Below are 21900 nucleotides of genomic sequence, written 5' to 3' on the forward strand. Positions count from 1 at the left end.
ACACTGTTAGGATGACTTCGTTAATTTCATTTCCATATAATATTAGGGAACTCTATTTTATTGAGAGTGGGTACAGAAGCCCGAGGTTTTTAATACTGATCGGGGTGACACTGGTACACATTTCCGCTAGTGTTAGATACCCCTATTCCGCTGAGAGTAACTCTGTATGGGTACAGTGTGTATCTTATTCAACACAGAAATGTAATATACAGTAGTGTGGGCTTCGACTGACCAAATATCATTCTTTATCGAGTTTTTTTTTGGTATTATTTTACTTTAATCCCACCCGGTCGCTGGAAAATGTGACTTATCTCTATATGTCGGGTGTATTGAGTACATCATTTTCTTCTCAGTAAACAGCCGTCGCAAATAACTACTTTCCGAGATATATGTTATTTTTCTTAATTATTTGAGATGAATGTCGCGCCATATTTGCTGGTGCGGGCACGTTCACTCGGTCTAAGTCGGCTGGACTCGAGTGTACTCGGCTGGTAATTTCGTATATGTGAGCTTTAACCCGTCACGTCCCGAGGTTTTCCGCACCTCCGACATCCCCCAGTCCCGAGGTATTTTCGATTTTTTTTTTTTTGGCTAAAACCTTCGCTTTTGGTGAGAAACATCGAAAATTCATAGAGAAATCGCTCTCCTGAGGTTTAAAGTGCCCAATCCAGGTAGGAGTTCCTCCTTACCTGAGTGGGTTTTCTAACATGCTGGCACCAAAGAAAACGAGTTCTATGGGAGGGTAACTATTTTATCCACTCATAAACGGTATTTATTTATTTACTTGGTACGAATGTATATGTAGTATGACAGTATATTGGTTTTCAAGCAGTAATAAAGGCATTATAAGCATTGTTTCACTCACTAACTAATCACCATACCTGACCTATTTTTGGCACACTACCTGATCATTATTTCTGGCTGTTTCTTCTTCTAATGCTATGTAAACATTGTCCTCCACATTGTCATCGATTGGGGAATCACTCTGGCCCTGAATAACTTTACTAGCCAGGTCACTGGTAACAGGTCCTTTGTCAAGACAATGGCATGAGGGGGGGAGGGGGGAGGTTATGCAGTGTAAGGCATTGTCCCTGCTTGGTATCTTGTACAGGAATAGAGGAAGGTGTCCCGTGTATACATACGAAAAATAACGTGCGAAAATTGAAAATTGTGCAAATTAGGTACCTTGCAATTGCACGACGTACTGGTACGTCGCCGGGACTGGCAAATGCAAATCGTGGTGACGTACCCATACGTCGTCGGGACGGGGCGGGTTAAAAACAGCCAATCAGGCGTCGCAAAGGAAGAGGGACTTTTGAAACCAGCCAATCACAACAGTCGTAAGTAAAACCAGCCAATCAGCTTCAAGTGTTTGTGGGTGACGCAAGTACTCCCGAGATTTGAAAGTCAGTCACAGTCATGGCCTCCGGTGCAGAAGAACATGTTGTCGATTTCAAAGCTTGTATCGGGAATAAGACGGACTACTGGCAGATTATCAAGGACTATCACAGTAATAATGAAACATCTATTGAACTACTAAGAAAACACGGGGTTTTGCAAAGTGCAGTGCAGTGTAAAGAGTGTGATTTGCCCTGCAAATATCGGGAAGACAGACATCAGTGGTACTGTGGCCGGTGGAAAAAAAAATAAGAAGAGTAAGGGGAAGGTGCAGTGCAAATTCACCATTTCTGATCTCTAGGTAAGCATTCCCCTAGGATAGGTTAGGTTAGGTTAGGTTAATGTAATGGGGGGTCTGGGGAGCGAAGCCCCCCAGTTAGGAAACACGGCCAGGGCTGGGGGGTCTGGGGGGCAAAGCCCCCCAATTAGGAAACACGAACTCAAAGAGCTGAAAATTATATTTTTCCGAAGGATTTTAGTGTTTTTCGTTTGATTTGGATTCCAGTTCCAGTCGGAAATCACTCGATTTTCCGTGTTTCCCCCACCCAAAACCACGCTTTCCCACAGGTCCCCCATTATTCTTTCTCAGGAGTTTCAGAATGCAATGTTTTAGTGTTATTCATGTGATTGTGGTGGTCATTTTTAGTGAAAATTACTCGTTTTCGTCGTATTCCCCCAATAACCTTGGTACGTTGGGGGGGGGGGTAACGGAAAACGAGTGATTTGCGACAGAAATGACTATCAGATTCACATGAGAAACACTATAAAACATTGCATTCTGAAACTCTTGAGAAAATATGGCAGGGTGGGACTAAATTAAAAATTTACCGTTTTTTAAAGTGGGGATGTTTTGGGAAGACACAGTAGGTTACTCTGTCTTATCTTTTTTCATTCCCCTATCCTACCTGAAGGGGGGCGCGGTAGCACAGTGGTAGCGCGCTGGACTCGTAATCGGGGGATTGCGAGTTCGAGCCTCGCCCAGGCTGCCGTGCCGGGAGGGGTAGCTCCCTCCTGTAACCCTAGCGGGGCTATATAGTCCAATACAGGGCTTAGCTCGGGGGAACTCCATTTCTCCCATTTTTATCCTACCTGAAGCTTATGTGAACTTTGGCCTGTGATGAGTAAAGCAGTTTATATATTGCATAAACTCTCTCTCTCTCTCTCTCTCTCTCAGTCGGGTGACAGTGAAGGTAAATATCATTCCTTCGCTCTGAATTGGTGGTGGTGATATGTTCCTTGACATTCTTTGAGCAGAGAGGGAACGTAGCGTTGTCAAATGGATAAATATCACTGAGCACGAACCGTAGGGCTTAGTAGGGATAGTTGAGGTTGGTTGGTGAATAAAGTGGCCAGCAGACTAAGAAACAACGGTAGACACATCATGTGACAAGGATAATTTAGACTTAGTAAAGAAAAAAAAATGAAAGAGGTGCCAGTCCCCATTCCCATCGACGCCCACCATCCTTCACTCACTTTTCCCTTCCTTCTTTCCTTCATTCTTGCCCTTCCTTATTCTCCCCCCCCCCTTATTTTTTTTTGTGTGTGTGTAATTTGCCCTTTATAAGATCGTTTTTTTTTTTTTTTTTTTTTTTTTTTTTTTTTTCCCTCTGTAATTTTGTACCCATTGTGGTGTATGTTGATGATAGTGAGGAATAGAGGAAACTGAAGTGGGAGAAGAGAGTGCCGGTTGGTGGGAGGTCTGTGCGAAGTGTAGGTTATAGGTGCGAGGTGACGGGTGCAGGTTAGTGATGGTGAGACAAGAGGTGTGAGGTAGAGGGTCTAGAGAGGGGTTGGTATAGTAGAGTGTTGATATGAATAATTATATCATTGTGCACAACCCTTAGGGCTTGGTTCAGTACTCATTGTAGGTTGAGTTTGTGGTCCCCTTACCCAGTGCTCCCCCTTTCCACGGCTAGTAGTATTTTAATTTCCATTGCTTGGTAAATAATATACTCCCTCGAACTGCAGTAAAGCAAAAATCATCTCGAGGCTAGAGACTACTTCCTCAACCCAGTCCGTATCTCACCATCCATGCTGACGTTGCTATTATTACTGCTGCTAGGTAAATAGTGGTTGCCACATTGCTAGGAAAGAAGTAGAATGTCATTATGACTATTACATCCAACTAAGATGCTGTAGCTATGTGAAAAGTAAAGTATTAGAAGTGCACACAAACATTTTGTCTCATTGGAAGGAGACCATGTCCTCATCCCAACCCATTGCTCAGCTTCCGAAGCTTATAATGCTTGTATTTTTACAGCTATGTAAATAATATATACTAGTATCATACTAAAAGCAGTAACATAAACAGTTGTCAGATTGATTACATCCAAAAGAGGTGTTGCAGAAAAAAAAAAAAAAAAAAAAAAAAAAAAGCATTGACGCCCAATTCCCAAGCTTCATACACATTTTTACTGCATGATTTATGTGTTTATTATTCAAGACTACAGCACTCATATTTTGTACAGTCACTAGTCACAGTTCAGAGGTTGTGGACGTGGATGCAATTGTAATGGCATATCTTAGGGATCTTCATGCTTCCATTTCAGTGGTTTTGCATTACTGTAGGTCATATGTTAATGTTACAGGTATGTTTTAAATGTAACAACAGGAACATTTATTGTGTTTTAAAATTCCCATACATAGCATTGTAGGTGTAAGCTGGTTGTGGTCAAACACCGAACACTCTTTATCTCATAGGTTATGTACTCTGATAGACGAGCATTCACTTAACTAAGAGATTTCCATAAATGTAACTATTCATAACATTGGGACTCCCCTCCCCCCTCCCCGTATGTATAAAGGAAACACTTTTTTAATCATTAAATGCATGTTATGGCGTCGGGCTATAGATAGATAACATAACATATGAATGGGTGTGTAAGAATTATATAATGTAATCCCCGTTGATAACGAGGGAGACCTTTATAAAATTTTGTTGTGGTTATACCACATGCAGAGGAGTTGGGGGTAGTACGTCATTATCCGAAAAAATGCTTAATCTGAAAGGACCTTGGTTGAATTATGACGTATGATTGGGGGTTTACTGCAGCCAGTAGTTAGATTGACAGTGTTCTGTACAGCCTATCTGCTGTTATACAAACCACCGTGTCTTTTCTGTTTATCTTAAATTTGAGATGCAATTTTGTAAGGTGTGTTTAGACTGACAAATCTCTAATATGGCAGAGGAAAGTAAGTACTATTTAAAGTGAGTCTCTGAGTTCTACTGTACTTTAAACCCAGAGGCGTTCTATGTAATCTTTGTTATTAGATGCTGCAGCCTTTACACAGTCAGGCTTCGGCCATCCGCAGTTGTGTGAGTTTGCGGCCATAGATTGTATGATGTGTGTGTGTGTGTGTGTGTGTGTGTGTGTGTGTCAGCTGATGATGATAATGATATTTGTGTCATGATATTCAGAAAAGAAGAGTAAGCAGTACTTGCAGACTCGGATTAACATTAACTGAACCTTTCTATTTGAGAGAGACCTTTCATTTACCGCTATTCCTGATAATAAGACGATTAACATCATTGAAGTTTATGTATAATTATTTTTAATGTGTGGCGAAAAAATCATCAGATCACACTAAGAATTACACCCTATATTAACCGGAAAATATAAAAATATTGACAGTGCATTCTGTAAGTCTTCTAAAGTAAGTATTATAAGAAGCACCATAAGTATAGTCTTTTAAAACAATTGTATGGACGTTATCACTGGAAGGCTTCTGAGATCATTACATATCATTACAAGAATCCCTTCAACTGTATAGACCTACCAGCTTGCCAACTCTTCATGACTGCTTGCATTAGATACATATATGAGAATACAGGATTGATCTGGAATGATGTTTCACCCTTGTGAGGGAAGTGGTTGTGTGGTGGTGTGGCAACATGAACTAGGAAAGGCCACTGCTGTGATGGTTGTTAGTGCGGGGCAACATGGTCATGGTATTCTCATTGTCTGCGTCATAGCCGGTGGTCATAGCTGTACCATTGCAGGTCCTCCACAGCCACTGGTGCAGCCTCACTCCGCTGGGGCACGACAACCGATCATCCACAGCCTTCGGGCTCAGGGGACCTGTGGGCACCAGTTCAACACTCCAGATTTCTGATATGCATTAACTGGCACACTATTCCCTGAAATCTATACAGAAATGGTGTTTTAGGCAATACTACACCATGCACAGTATTTTACAAAATATGTACTCATGTACAGTATAATGCTTTTGACAGTGGCAGATCGCTTTAGGGTGGTTGTCCTTCCTTCTTAACAAGATAAATGCACACCAGACCGAAAAAGGCCTGGGACGAGGTCATAGGGTGTGACCTCAGGAATAAGGGACCGAATAGGAAGACTGCCAGTGATCGAGCAGCATGGAGAGTCGCCATTAGGTGATCAAGGCCGAGGCATGCAAGTATGTTCGGGCCTTTATAAATGATACGATAACAGTTTCATATGCTATATACAGTAATGTACCATACACATATACGGATAGTACACGATAATGTGAGAACAGATTTGGAAAATTTTTACGGTTGGTTATTATTTGAGCATTTAATCCAGTAAATTGTCAGAAATGATTGTGATGGCACCAAACTGAATCCACTTTATTTGAAAGTTACATTTATGCAAATAATAATGTATTAATGCCATACTATGAAGTGCCATTGTAATGGAAACACCCCACAGTATGCATACAAGCGCTTCTCTCTCTCTCTCTATGTTTATCTCCTAGTCACATCTCAGGATAAAGTTTACAGGGGTTAGTTGACTGTTAAGTGCTAAAATTAATGTGTGAAATTTGTAAGATTTAGAACGGCTGCTGGAAGAAAATATCCTTTTTCTGTAATATATTCATTGTTTTTGGCATCGACTTTAAACACTTATTAATGTGCTGTAATATCATGTTCCATTTTTAGCAGTGTTCCAAACTAATAAGAATTCATCAAGGATGTTTAGACCCTCCTATGTTTTTATTTATTTTTTTTTTATATTACATTATTTCGAAAAGTTCAGAACAAATTTATGAATTATTATTGTGTAAGATCAGTTTTGTGTATATTTGTGGCGTTAAACATAGATTATATGTATTATGATGTATAACGTTGATGGGACTGTATGGAAGAGCAATGAAATGGCAGTTTTCGGATCATCAAAATGTCCTCTAAGATATTAACTATATCCTGAATTCAGTTTAGTCATGCTAATCAGAAGCAGCGTACAAACTTCAACTTTCACAATAGCAAGTGACAGTAGAATGAATTACTCTTGTTATGCCACCACCAGTACTTCCAATTCTAACTGTTAGTTTGCCACCACCCGGCCCTTTCAGTGCTTCAAGCCCTAAATGGTGGTGCACCGCGACTCGGCCTTACCTAAGCCACCAGTCCTTGAGTGTACATAAGAGTTGGAAGACAGCTCACCAGTACAGGCGGAAACAAGGTTGCTAATGATGAAAGTCATGAGGATGCCAGTGACGCCGAAGTAGCAGTAGGAGACATCGTACACGGTCTTGCTCTCAACCCTGTCAGTACCACATCACACTGTCTTAAACCTTTCCATATATAAAATAATAATGTCAAGAAAAACAGATTCAAACACCATTTTTAGCTTTTAGACTCAAAAATTATGTCCTTGCTTAATTCTCCTCTCTTATAAAATAATGTTACCGTAACGAGATGCATATGTATTGTTAGAAGGAGAAAGTTTCATATTTTAGGCCATGTTTGTTAACCTGTGAATATCGGGTCCCTGAGTGGCAGAGTCGGTGGTGAGGTCAGTGATGAGGCTGGGGTCAGTTGTGGCGTTGCTGATCAAAGTTGCTATGGAGGCATTGGCAAGGTGGAGGAGGTTCTCTGGACAGCCATCAACAGAAAGAGGGAGGTGAGGGGGGTGGCCTCCCCCACGCAGAAATTTGCCCACCACCACCGAAATATTGTAGCAGAAGGCCACCAGGAATCCCGACACTACACCCTGAAGATGTGGTTTGATATTTGATTATGTGTTGCGTTTTTTTTTTACCCTTTTGGAAGAATAAATATCATTTTTTATAATGATGATTTTCCCTGCAAAATAATGGAGTGGAAGGTAGCGTGTTTGAAAAAAAAAAAAAAAAATGTCATTTAGAAGTTTACGTGAAAATAGTGAAGCTCTGCCTACCTTAGTGTTGACCCAGGGTGTGCACATGCCAGACAGGAAGACGCCTAGCATTGGTCCCAAAACAGATCCTGAAAAGCTGTTGATGACGTGGAAAATGTTGCCTAGTTTGCCTGCCACCACACCCAAGCAGATGCCTAACAGGCCCGCCACCGTAGCTGCCACCACAGCCAACATGAAAGCATTAACAAACTGTTAAAAGTAGTGTGTGCCAGAATGTAAACAAAACCTCTTACAGTGTATGCATATTATATCTCTGTTCCACTGTATGGAAATATATCTTTGGCAACACATTATGCAGTGTTAAGTTACATTAAGTATTTACTGATATTACAGGGAGTAATATTTGAGGGGGTGTAATGGCCACCCACAGGTACTGCAATGTTGTTACTGTTATGTGAGGAAGACCTTACAAATAAGCTTGAGGACCCTGGTGGCTGAGACATCAGACATCTTGCTGAAGTATGGGATATCCTTCAGAAAGTCCTCCCAAATCAGACACGCCATAGAGTTACCACAGGTGGACAGTGAACTGTGTGGAAGGAATGGTACATTGGTTTAAAAAAATGTGTAATCCATTATATATTTTGCATGATTACTGTGAGTAGAAGCAAAAGTGTGAAATATGGAAATTAGTGGCTCAAAGAAGAGAGCTTCTATTTTTGTGCTACCAAGTATGTCATATAGAACAGTAAATCTATTGTAGAGACCACAAGAAGACTTCATAAAGGAGTACTGAACTCAATATTGTACTGTGGATGTAAGAGATTGACTTGGTAGTATTATAAAATGAGTGATAGTGATTCACCAAGAAATGTAGGGTGATAAGCAAGAATTAATAAGATAAGAAGAATCTGTATAATTTTAAAAATGACGTGTAATGAGGTAGTTACATCCATGAATTATAAACTGTGCATCAGTACTGGAATCACATGGAAAGAATTGATATTTTAAGATGGTGAAGAAAGTACACGGAACTGGAGTAAAGAGAGAGAGAGAGAGAGAGAGAGGTATGGCAGGTACTAAATTGGGCAAGAAGGTATGCATAAGAGAACAAGATGTGGAAACTGAGGAGGCAGAAGAATGAAGAAGTTATATTAATGAGTCAAGGGATTATACCGTAGACGTGTGAGGCTTGTTTACATTTTCATTTTTAGTAAACCCATTTCTGTAAATATTTAGTCCCAAACACATTCGAGAAGTAACAAAATCTTCCATTACCATTATAATGTAAAAAAAGAGTACATTACCATGTTAATGTCGACAGAGTAGTGAATGAGTGAACGACAATGTATGTGTGTGTGTGTGTGTGTGTGTGTGTGTGTAAAATATACTAATCTCAATGTGAATAACCAGGGGTGCTCCCTGTGGAGACAGGGGAACATCGGTGGATCTGCCCATGATGAAGGATGTAAGAGTGGTGATGAATAATATAAGAATGCTGAAAGAAGAAGTAGTCGCCACTTCAGCACCGACCTGAGGACGCCCCCATAGACGGCCGCCACAAAGATCCCTGGGATGCCCGTGAGATGACCCAGCTTCTCCATGACCAGGTAAGGGATGATCTGGTCAGCTTTCTGTATCCTGCCTGAGGTCAGGGGGTCACAGTGACTGTAGGCAGCATATGCCACCAGTCCAGAGAAGTAAAACAATATCCATAACAGCCACACACCCACCACAAAGGAGATGGCCAACCTATTGTAAGAACACAAGGTTTAGTCCGGATAAATTAAGCATTCGTGGTACTAGTGTGTGTGGGTGAAGTACCTCATAGTAAAACATTTGAATCACTGAAATAATATGAACAGTGTTGCATATTGTGTATATATTGTGCAGTAGTACTGAGGTGTAGGGATGAGACATGGATTAGAATAGAGTTAGACTGGGGGTAATACTTGTATAATTCAAGTGAACTGTGTGTTTTAAAACCACCTCAAGGTGCTCCTGTCACTCTGTACACTCTGAGATGACTCATGGACTAGAACAGGGTAAGTGTTTTGCTGGGGCAACACTTGTTTCGTTTATGTGAATTGGGCGTTTTTAACCCTCACAAGGTTTTCATATGCATTTTAGTGTACACACTATGTTTCACCGTGTTGTTTTCATTAGGATATGATATCTGCAATACATATTAAGTTTTATAAATAATTTAAAAACAATGTATACAATGTGTTTATCGTCTTTATGGTTTCTTAGGCACAGCAGTGCAGCATACCAATATTTTCTGCAGGAGGGGGGGGGGATGAATAAGTACCATGTAAAAAAGATAAAGAAATTGGGAGAGGGATATGGAATGTATTTTGGGCGAGGCAAGCAAAAGGGCTTTGAAAATTGTCATCACCTCAATCCCTAAGTGAGTTTATATATATATATATATATATATATATATCATTTCCTGTGGCACCCCACGGGATGCATTGGGCCTCGATGAACGCTCTCCACCAATATTTGTCTCTTGCCATCTCCTTCAGGTCCCACTAACATTCCTCTCTTGCTTCTCTTTTCATTGTCCTCAACCAGGTTTCCCTCGTCCTACCTCTACCTCTTCTTCCTCTAGCAGTCCACTCTGGCATATATATATATATATATATATATATATATATATATATATATATATATATATATATATATATATATATATATATGTATATATATATATATATACATAGATAGATAGATAGATAGATATATAGATATATATCTGGATATATATAGGTATATATATATAATATATATATAAATATATATATATAGATATATATATAGATATTTATATATATATATATATATATCTATATATATATATATATAGTATAACGCTGACATCTAACCTTTGTGCCGTAACGAGACTGCCGACAGAGGCAAACCTCTGGTAGCAAGACTGGTTAATACCGATGGAAGTCAGAGTGAAGTAGAAGCCAAGCACGACGCAGGACCAGAAGGTGTGGCGCACGAAGGGGCTGGTGTCCAGGCTGGGGCAGAAATAGGAGGCTCGAGTCATATGTGTTTTTTAAATTTTATGATACTGACTGTAAGAAGCATTTTTTTTTTTTTTTTTTCCACGAAATTATAAATTCTTTAAGGAAAATAGTGATACCATAATTGCTTCTCTGCGCTTAAAAAAAGGCAGTGAAATCACACTTCTTTGTTTCATGCCTAGAATATGGATGAATATCCTCTCTGTTGCAAGACCTGTAGGCTACAAACATTGCCACTTGCAGTTAACTGCCACTCTAGCAAAGAAGTCTCACTTGAAGAACTCTATCCTGGAACCCTGGTTAGCTATGGTCCAGACGTTGGCCAGACCAATTTCGGAGCAACAAATGATGACCACGAGCAGCACCCCTCCGAACATGAGCAGCGTCTGTATCACGTCATTGTACACCACCGCCTTCACACCACCCTGCAACCACACCAATGAACATGAGCAGCATCTACATCACTTCACACCACCCTGCTCCACAGTCGCAAACATGAGCAGTGTGTCCATCACATCAGTGTACATCACCGCCTTCACACCACCCTACAGTCACAGCCACAGAGATATTACTCTTATTTAGCAGTTACCATGGCCATCTACCTGTTTAACCCAATACTGTACTTGCTGTTATTGCCTCCCACTGAACTACCCAAAAACCATCCATGGTCTTCAAAATAATTGTCTGCATGGAGTTCAGTGGCACATGTAGTTAACAGTCATTTTAACTCATTTTAGATTCATTATTTCATTAGTAGATAAGTTGTCCAGAGCTAAGCACTGTAAGTACATGCACAGCTTCCCAAACATGTTGATAAAAATATATAAGTTCTACTCTAGTACTGTTGAGTAAACGTGAATCCCTCGTTCAGCAAGCAGCAGTCAGTGCAGATGTTGCTACCTCATCACTATGTGTGGTGGCAAAACCTCACACATTGGCATATTTATTCTCCACCACAACACATTCTCTGCCTCTTTCAATCCTCTTGCCCTGATGCCCAAATAGTTTTTTTTTTTTTTTTTTATCTCTGGGTTAAAGACAAGCATGAGATGAGGTTCCAGTATTCCAGAGTTCTTCACAGAAACCTCATGACCAGTTTATCTAACATTATAATATTCGACTAAAGCTTGAACACCTTTCGAAGGGCGAGTAATTCATATTGAGGATTCTCCTCATATACGCAAGTGCCGTCATACTAGAAATAAAACAGACGACTCAGATTTGGAACTAATCAAGTACTGAGCTTCCAAGATGGCTTACTGAGTTAACTTTCCTTCCCAGGGAGTCTTGATATTGCTAGTCTTCAGTCTGTTAGCACCACAAACGTAAGAAATTCAGATTAAGGGTTGAGAATACATGTTTCTGACTACTGATACCTGGTTCTTCATTTGTTAGTGAAATGAGCTGTGTTATAGTGAATGTGTGCATCGGATACAACATGCAGCTGAGAAGAATCATATACATCAAAAAAATAGATGCATCAGAACTTCCAGCGTGTAACTTTCTGACTGGAGGCTTCATTTTGTCTTGTCTGAAATAAACGAGAATGACAAGAATGGATCTGAACTGGTCCATAGAAACATGATTCTTAGTTGTTATCACTGGGTCTGACTGACTGTGGAAGCCCTGAATGTGTCAATTTGGACCTGAATGGGCCTTACCGGGTATAATGAACTGAACCCACCTGACTGAGGTTGAGTGGATGTAGAAGAACTGAATGTGGCTAACTGGACGTGAATGGATGTAACTGGACCTGAACTGCCCTAATTTGACCTGAAATTAATGGTGTGACGAGACTGAAGTGGATATGATAAGCCTGATAGGATATGACGTTGTAATTGTTAACCAGAATCCACCAGCCTGGCCCTAAGTGGACCTATTTTTCCTTCATGGCCTTCAGTAAGCCTTATCTAACTGGACCGAATTGGATGGACCTGTTTAAACGTGAGTGGTTCTTCCATTGCGTCTTACCACGGAGATGTAGAAGGTACACACGAGGCCCATGAGCACGATGGAACCCCAGATAGGCATTCCGGTGACAGTGGCGAGGGCCAGGGAGGGGGCATACAGACACACACCCATGTAGAAGAACTTGGAAGAGAGCTGACAAATGGATCCCAGGAGACTCACAACTCTCGACTTGAATCGCATATGTAAGTACTGTAAAAAAGAGAGTAAGCTCCTAAGTACTTCGTTCCATTACATTGTTTTTTAATTCTTATATTGCAAACTACACTTTTATGTAGCATACCTGAAGGGGAAACTTTTCGAGCGGGAACAGAGTATTTTTCAAGCTGATGTTATACGTAGCTTTCATTAACCTGTTTGCCTTAAGAAATCTCCTGCAAACTAAATGAAATTGCCTGAAGGGAAACAAAAAACAAATGCCATCCTCAAGTTGATGGGGTTGACTACTGTAATGACATCTTTTCATGGTATATTCTTGCACTGCTGTCTACCTGACCTACACACAGGCATGAATTTAATGAGTTTTTGTGGCCTTGTCATTATAACTGAGCGTGCAGGGTGTAAATAAGATTTTACTGTTTCTCTTACATTTTTTGAAACGTGATGATGATATAACAAGCATAACCTTTCTGTATCGTTGCTAGCTGCACTGCAATGTGGGATTCAGGACGATCACACCTAACTGTTGCAAGTATTTCATTAATGATTGTCACTGTTACAGGCTTGTTCTCACTCTGGTGCATAGTGTCGTAATTATACAACCCTGAATCACTAAACTATGAGGAGTTTTGTAGTTTATTATTATTTTTTTTACTGCAACGATACTGCGTGAGCATTTTTGTGGTTTATTTTTTTTTACTGCAACGATACTGCGTGAGGATTTATATATTTTATTTATTTATTTTTTTTACTGCAAAGATACTGCGTGATTTTAGTGGGACCTTCACCCTCTGACAACAGCTACGTGTTTATCTGTCCTATTCTTGCTTTTAACATGATTTTCTTCAGCGTAGAAGATATTCATTTTCGCACTGGAGAAGTTAAAAATAGCCTTCAGTTATGACGCATTACAAGAGCGGTCTCCTTAGCTAGACAAAATCGTCTGTAGGTAACCAAAAAAAAAAAAAAAAAAAAAAGTCCGGAGGGCGAATGGGTCTATTATTATTATTATTATTATTATTATTATTTTGCTCTGCCTCCTCCGACAGGTATTTTCAAAACACATGGGGTCTTTTTTTTTTTTTTTACTTGAGATAGTGAAGACGAAGGGAGACCCCCAAGTTTTCAGCATCATCGAAACCCGCGATGGAAAATAAAGGAATTGTGACCTCTCTTCCTCGCGGCAAATCCTAAACTTGAAATTTAGTGCGGTGTATCTGTGTTCTGGCAACCCTCCCCAGCTAATTGTAAAACGTGAAACTCAGCGCGACTTATCTAAAAACGTGAAATTTAATGCAACTTAGTTAAAAACGTGAAATTTAAAGCAACTTATCTAAAAAACGTGAAATTTAATGAAACATCTAAAAACGTGAAATTTAATGCGACTTATCTAAAAACGTGAAATTTAATGCAGGCTATCTAAAAACGTGAAATTTAATGAAGGCTATCTTAAAACGTGAAATTTAATGCGACTTATCTAAAAACGTGAAATTTAATGAAACATCTAAAAACGTGAAATTTAAAGCAACTTATCTAAAAACGTGAAATTTAATGAAACATCTAAAAACGTGAAATTTAATGCGACTTATCTAAAAACGTGAAATTTAAAACAACTTATCTAAAAACGTAAAATTTAAAACAACTTATCTAAAAACGTAAAATTTAAAACAACTTATCTAAAAAACGTGAAATTTAATGAAACATCTAAAAACGTGAAATTTAATGCGACTTATCTAAAAACGTGAAATTTAATGAAGGCTATCTTAAAACGTGAAATTTAATGCAACTTTAATGTCGCGGGAAACTTGTTAGAGATGCTGACTTTTGAAGTAAGGAATCATCCAACAAATCCACAAACATTTTTAGTCAAAACCAGTACACTCGTAAATAAAATGGCCCCATATCTGGTTTAAGAGTGGACAATAAGGTGGGGGTGAGAGGAGGGGGGACACTGGGGATGGGGAGACGTGTGAACATAATAGAGTCTCATTAAGTGTTACGCCAAACAAGGAGTATCGTTAATGTGTGCCAGATATTATGGTGGCTTATCACTGGTCACGTCTGTGTGTGCGGCCTAGCAAGTGGGGTCCCCCAGGTACCATCAGCCACCACCGTCTACAAGTCATATTACTGCCTTTGATCAGACCGTCTGGCTTGCTTCACGAGGCTGATGCAATATGAATGTAGTGTGGCTGCCATCTACGAATTTCAGTTACCAAAACTATGGAGAGATACATGAGAGAGGGTGTGAGTTGGAGCTAGGAGAGTCAAATGGCAGAGAACAGGGCGACGTGAGTTTGTGGGGCTTAGGGGATTAACCCGCCCCGTCCCGACGACGTATGGGTACGTCACCACGATTTGCATTTGCCAGTCCCGGCGACGTACCAGTACGTCGTGCAATTGCAAGGTCGCTAATTTGCACAATTTTCAATTTTTGCACGTGATTTTTCGTATGTATACACGGGACACCTTCCTCTATTCCTGTACAAGATACCAAGCAAGGACAATGCCTTACACTGCATAACCTCCCCCCTCCCCCCCTCACGACATTGTCTTGGCAAAGGACCTGTTACCAGTGACCTGGCTAGTAAAGTTATTCAGGGCCAGAGTGATTCCCCAATCGATGACAATGTGGAGGACAATGTTTACATAGCATTAGAAGAAGAAACAGCCAGAAATAATGATCAGGTAGTGTGGCAAAAATAGGTCAGGTATGGTGATTAGTTAGTGAGTGAAACAATGCTTATAATGCCTTTATTACTGCTTGAAAACCAATATACTGTCATACTACATATACATTCGTACCAAGTAAATAAATAAGTACCGTTTATGAGTGGATAAAATAGTTACCCTCCCATAGAACTCGTTTTCTTTGGTGCCAGCATGTTAGAAAACCCACTCAGGTAAGGAGGAACTCCTACCTGGAATGGGCACTTTAAACCTCAGGTGAGCGATTTCTCTATAAATTTTCGATGTTTCTCACCAAAAGCGAAGGTTTTAGCCAAAAAAAAAAATTTCGAAAATACCTCGGGACTGGGGGATGTCGGAGGTGCGGAAAGCCTCGGGACGTGACGGGTTAAGGCGTCTGCCTATAGATAGATAGACAGATAGAGAGGTACTTTTATGAGCGAGCGAGCGAAGCGAGCAACCATTATAAAGCTATGTTTATGCTCAGCTGAGAAATGAGCGACCCGACCGCGATGGTTTTCGAAGGCTAATAACTTTTCTGTGTGAGGTAGAGAAGAGATTCTTTCAGCAGGCAGTAGATTCATTCGATGAATTTTGTTTTAGCTATATATTTACTCATGGGACCAAACAATCCCCTTGGAATCCCAGCTTTCCGAGGGAATGTACCGAGGGCTTCAGTTGACATGCTCCACTATGAAATCGGTTTAAAGCACTTTGAAAGTGACACATGCAAGGTATATGTTGTTTTTCACTTTCATATTTTGAATGCTTGCGCGCGCGCGCGTGTGTGCGCGTGTGAAAAAGTAAATATTTTAGTTCAATTATTCTTCTGTTATTGTTCAATTACCTCACTAGAAATGTTGAAAGTTTACATCAGTATGAAATTATGATGATAGGCGTATGTACAAACGCTTGTTTCGCTCCTCACGCCTTCACAAAGCGCAGTTTTCCTGGTAAATTATACCCTTGCTTTCACTAGATGTTTTTATTCAACTTAATACTGTACCCAAGCTCCAGAAGGTATCGGTGCATACTCTAGTGTGAACATTCTGAGACCAGCGACGGTAGGTATTGGGATGTGTCGTTGTTCCGGCAGCCCTGTACTCCTGCTGAGGTGCCAGCGTTTGTGTATGGACATATTTTGCCGTACTCATCCCACACGTATGTAATTACACGATTATTTATTAAAAAGCACGCACATATTGACCAACCCTCCCGACATGTCACAATTATACAAAACGCAGACAAAAGACACATCCTTAGAGGCAACAGAAAGAGACAAAACCCCTACATCACACCAGAAATTCAAGGCCTCGTCAGACAACGGGACACACTGCGACACTCCCCAACATCCCATACACAAGACATCGTACAACAAATACAAGAACTCAACACTCAAATAAACAATAAAATATCAGAACAGCAAACACTAAACTGGAAAAATTACCTCCAAACACTTGACCACAAAACAAACATCAGCAAACTCTACAAAACACTAAACAGCATCACACTTTCCAACAGCAACACCACACAATCACACGCTGCCATCACAACAACAGACACAATACCCTCAAACAAACAACAAGTAAACTCTCTCATCAATCACTTTTCACAAGTCAGCCATCTAAACCCCCATCCCGAAGACCGACGGATCATCCGACGTAAGAGACAGTTCCCCACAGACCCAGACTATGCACCTTTCACTTACAACCAGACGAAGCACATCATTAACAGCCTCAAGCACTCATCTGCCTGTGGACCAGACAACATAAGCAACATTCACCTTAAACACCTAGGACCACAAGGCATACGAGCACTCACCAACTTATCAAACTACAGCTACTCACACAACATAATACCCAACATCTGGAAGCATGGCAGTATCATCACTATCCCTAAACCCAACAAAGACCCCACGTTATCCTCCTCACATCGCCCCATCACAGTCCTCTGCACCCCCTCTAAAGTCACTGAACGACTGGTACTACAACTAGTCACACCTCACATTCCCCTAGCCCAGGCACAACATGGCTTTAGGCCACTACACTCCTCAAACACCCTTCTTACAGACCTTACACAGAGAGTTTTCGATGGCATGAATTCAGCTAGGCCACCACACAGAACACTTCTAATCACACTAGACATTAGCAAAGCTTTTGATGCCATCCCCCGCCACAACCTCACAAACAAAATACTCAACACAAACATACACATTAACACAAAAAGATGGCTGGCAAACTACTTAGCAGGGAGATGTGCACACGTAACATTTGCCGGTCAGTCTTCTCACATCAGAAACTTCACAAACGGCGGCCCCCAAGGATCTGTTTTGTCCCCTACACTCTTTAACCTATACATGCACGACGTACCCACACCCCACACACCACAGATACACATAGCTTCCTATGCAGATGATATAACACTTGTACGCACCAAAACGCAAACGCAGCAGCACACATCATTCAACCTTACCTCAACACACTACACGAATGGTTCACCACAAACAGGCTCAAAACAGCCCCAGCCAAATCTACAGTGACTCTTCTTACAAACTGGACAGCAGAACACAGTCACATCCCACACCTCACCATAAACAACACTCCCCTACCACACACACACACACACACACACACACACACACACACACACACACACACACACACACACACACACACACACAAAATCCTTAGTGTAACATACAACACATCAATGTCATTTAAACAACACATCACAAACATTAAAAATAAAATAACACCAAGACTCAGTGCCTTGAGGTCACTTACCCATACAACATTCGGACACAACAAAGAAGCCACCACAACAGTATACAAACAATACATACGTTCAGTGATGAATTACGCAAGCCTTGCCTGGGCTTCTAACCTCACCACAACACTCTATAGACCATACAGAACAAGGCCCTAAAATAATTACAGGCTGCACAGCTACTACACCCACAGACCACCTACATCAAGAAACCAAAGTCCTCAAGGTCAAGGATCAGTTAGACATGAGAGGCACCCAGTTTCTTGCTGCAGCCTCCACAAACCCACAACATCCACTACAGTATATGGCAGCACATCCACCCACACCAAGGAATATCAAAACAACACCCAGCAATCGATACCATACACAAATACTGTCATCTCTCCCCCCTCGCCCACCTCAGACCAGCATCCAGCAGCATATCCACACTCAGATCACTCGCCACTCCATTCAGTCACTTAAAGACAACACACAGCTGCATGCACGGCCTCCTGACATCCACCCTTCTTAATCCTATCTTCCTCGTGAGGACAGGGTCCACCTGGCCAGGCTGAGATGTGGGCACCATCCAGCCTTCTTAAGCTGCCAGAAGAGGCTGGATGACTCCGTCACTGATGCCTGTCCAGGATGCAACACCGCACCCCATACTATTAAGCACTATGGAAGACTGCATTGCACACAATCACCTACGCCAAGAACACAACATACACTCTTTGAGAGCTCTGTGGGAAAGCCCGGTCTCGGCCATGGCCTTCCTAAGGGACTCGGGGCTGTTCGGCCAGACTGCCTAGGGAACAACTACTACTATTACTACTACATGTCACAAGTTGAACGTATCCTTTCGGTAGTCGTCGATCACACCCTGGATTGATACTTTCTGGATCAAGTGTACACACCTCGAACAGTCATGGGGTAAGCAAAGGGTCTATCTAACCTGAACTGCTTGAAAAATCTCTCCTAATCTGATTGAAATAGCTTGTCGAAACAAGAATAAACTAAACAAGTGTCTTCAGAATGAAGGGTTAAAGCTGTCGTAACTTTTTTTTTTTGCGCAAACGGATAACTGTTTTGTATTCTGGTTACTGCGTAGGGGACTTTATGTAAGTAAAAGAATCCTTTGCCACTCTGTGCCAAGACTACTCCTATGCCAAAACCACTTTTACGTCATTCCCGTTTCTATTCCATTGCTAGTCATATAGGCTACCATTGCTTTGAATTAGTGCCTCTGATCTATGATACGTGACACTAGGTATCATTTATTCAGTTCATTTAAAAAAAGTAAATGTTTTTTGAGTCACTTCAACGTAAAGATTTAGGGAGGAACATCCAAAAACACTGACCTGGTTAATGGATAGAAGACGAAGGTTGTAGAAAATCGGCAGGGTGAGTTGATGGATCACGATGCAGCCAATGATCACACCCAACAAATTGACAGTTAACTGCGTCCCATACAAGTACACCTCTGTGGGATTACCTGAGGAGGAAATGCTGGTGCAATAGCCAGAAGGTTCGAGGAAGAAATACAGGTGCAATAGCCAGAAGGTTCGAGGAAGAAATACATGTGCAATAGCCAGAAGGTTCCTGCAGACAAGGGGTTTAGTGTCAAACAAGAACTTAGCTCATGCCGATTACAGTTGATGAACATGTATAGAATCAAAGTGTCATGAACTTGCCAGTATCGTTTTTCCATTTTTGGACAACTAAAACTTCTCAGCAAAACAATGGTAAAAAAAAAAAAAAATATCTGATGAAGCATGACAGCTGAACCAGCAACTTGTGTCATGTCTCCTGTCACCGCAGGAGGGAATAGAGAACTGACAATTGTTTCATTTAGTGCTGCATATGTGACCATGACTTGCTGTTAAGTGTTGCAAAATAATTGAAAACTTCCCTTCAGAACACTTTACGTGAATTTGACTCATCACCTACTTTATTGAACATCGAGCCCTGAATGACGCTACTGATGTGCCAGACTCCATGAGAGAGTTAAACACTGAGAGAAAGACAGTGTGAGCATGGCATGGTATTTATTCCTGCACTTAATTAAGGTGAAGGTGTGCTGACCTAGTATGGAGATGGCGGAGATGATGCCGCCGAGGAGTGAGAGTGCCACAGGGAAGGGTGACATGGCGCCACTGCCCACTAGGTAATCCTGTGTGGACTCCTTGCCGTGGCTTTTGTAGGCGCTCCACACCCCGATGCCCACCGACACCACCAGCATGAGGCTGAACAGAACGTAGTCCACCACGCTGAAATGCGCCCCAGTCAGGCTTTCATCCCCGCCTGACATCATGACTGCACCGGACCACCGCTAACACTGTTACCTGCAGGGACAACATTATGCAGGGTGAACTGTGTCCAGGTCAGGCTTTTGTCTCCACCTGAAGTCGTGACTGCACCAGTCAACCACTGAAACCGTTACGTGACTATGAAGGAAAGCACCCAATGGACTGACTACGTATACAACCGTCATTTTACAGATCGTGATCCATTTTAGACTGGGTTGAAAGAGAGACGCAGCCCAAAGATCTCGTGGTTGGTCTGAGAATCGAGCCCTGAACCTCTCATTTGCGAGCTGTGTATGCTTTCACTTTCATTACTGACGCCTGCAACAACATTTCTTCTTACAGTAAAATTAGTAAATACCAGGGAACTGAGGTGAAACTGTATAAGCAACAAGTATTACATTCACAAAGCTTGGGTAGTGACCCAAATGAAGGTCACAAGGATGTTCCTTTGGATGGCAGGAAGGTCTCAGAAATAAAGGGGGAAAGAAAGCAATAAAGTGCATCCACAGTAACGAAAAGGTGAACGTCTTCTGATGAAATCACAAAACTTGAATATATGTCCCAAGCAAATGAATAATTTGCTGAGTCGTGTGAGTTGTTCAACTTGTTAGTGATCTAAGGAACTGACAAAATTCTGCTTACCCATCCCTTCCTCTCCCCCCCATCATTTCCCCCTCTCACACGCAGCCATCACCTCCCACTACCCCTCACCTCTCACTCTCTCTCACCCAGCCCTTACCATCTGTTACCCTTCTTCACCCACCCTCATCCAGCCTTGATCCTCCTGTGTGTGTGTGTGTGTGTGTGTACAATATATATATATATATATATATATATATATATATATATATATATATATATATATATATATATATATATATGTATGTATGTATATATATATATATATATATATATATATATATATATATATATATATATATATATATATATATATATATATATATATATGCTGTATATATCGTTTCGTTCGTTTCGTTTTTAAAGGCTCCAACATGCTTGCATGCGTCGGCCTTGGTCACCTAATGGCGGCTCTCCATGCTGCATGATCCATTGCAGCCTCCCTGTTCAGTTCCCTAACCCTGAGGTCACACTTAATGACCTCGTCCCATGTCTTTCTCGGTCTACCCCTCTTAACCCCACTCCCAGTATTAACGCTTCTTACCTTCCTCACCCAATTATCATCCCCCATCCTCTCCACATATCCAAACCATCTCAATCTACCTCTCCTCATCACTACACCAGTACACTTCAGTCCCATCCCACCTTTCAACTCTTCCATCGTGAACCCAGCCCCCCCAGACCTTGGACGCAGGGACGCACTACACATCCACCTAGTCATTGTCATTTCTGTACGTCTGAGCCGGCGAATATCCTCCTCCCTCACTGCCCAGGTCTCACCACCACACAGCACTACACTCCTAACACATGCTGCACACAAAGACCCCTTAGCACGTAGGGAGAGTCCTCTCAGTGTGA

At 41.3% G+C, this 21900-nt stretch overlaps 1 protein-coding gene across 1 annotated transcript; it reads right to left on the minus strand.

Annotated features, from left to right (window-relative positions):
• Nucleotides 1-5295: 5295 nt before the first annotated feature.
• Nucleotides 5296-20405, minus strand: LOC145393677 (sodium-coupled monocarboxylate transporter 1-like). The gene is made up of 11 exons (XM_080267727.1): nt 20180-20405; nt 19456-19589; nt 12506-12694; nt 10808-10959; nt 10388-10528; nt 9033-9251; nt 7970-8088; nt 7560-7714; nt 7135-7373; nt 6824-6924; nt 5296-5477 (listed from the first exon to the last, which is right to left on the minus strand). Exons 1-11 carry the CDS (start codon nt 20403-20405, stop codon nt 5296-5298), a joined length of 1857 nt encoding a protein of 618 aa, XP_080123853.1.
• Nucleotides 20406-21900: the final 1495 nt, after the last annotated feature.

Source organism: Coenobita brevimanus, chromosome 25, assembly GCF_032717465.1.
Source record: "Coenobita brevimanus isolate Jiangsu-jjx chromosome 25, ASM3271746v2, whole genome shotgun sequence".
In the NCBI taxonomy this organism is placed as follows: Eukaryota; Metazoa; Arthropoda; class Malacostraca; order Decapoda; family Coenobitidae; genus Coenobita; species Coenobita brevimanus.

Bases quoted from the DNA above. Each gene is read 5' to 3' on its own strand.
- LOC145393677 (XM_080267727.1), bottom strand. From the start codon at position 20,405: ATGTCAGGCGGGGATGAAAGCCTGACTGGGGCGCATTTCAGCGTGGTG. The intron at 10,960-12,505 runs GTAAGACGCAAT...GTGTGGTTGCAG, and splicing joins GTACCTTCTACATCTCCGTG to GGTGGTGTGAAGGCGGTGGT. The intron at 7,715-7,969 runs GTAAGGTCTTCC...CTGTGGTGGCAG, and splicing joins CAGGGTCCTCAAGCTTATTT to CTACGGTGGCGGGCCTGTTA.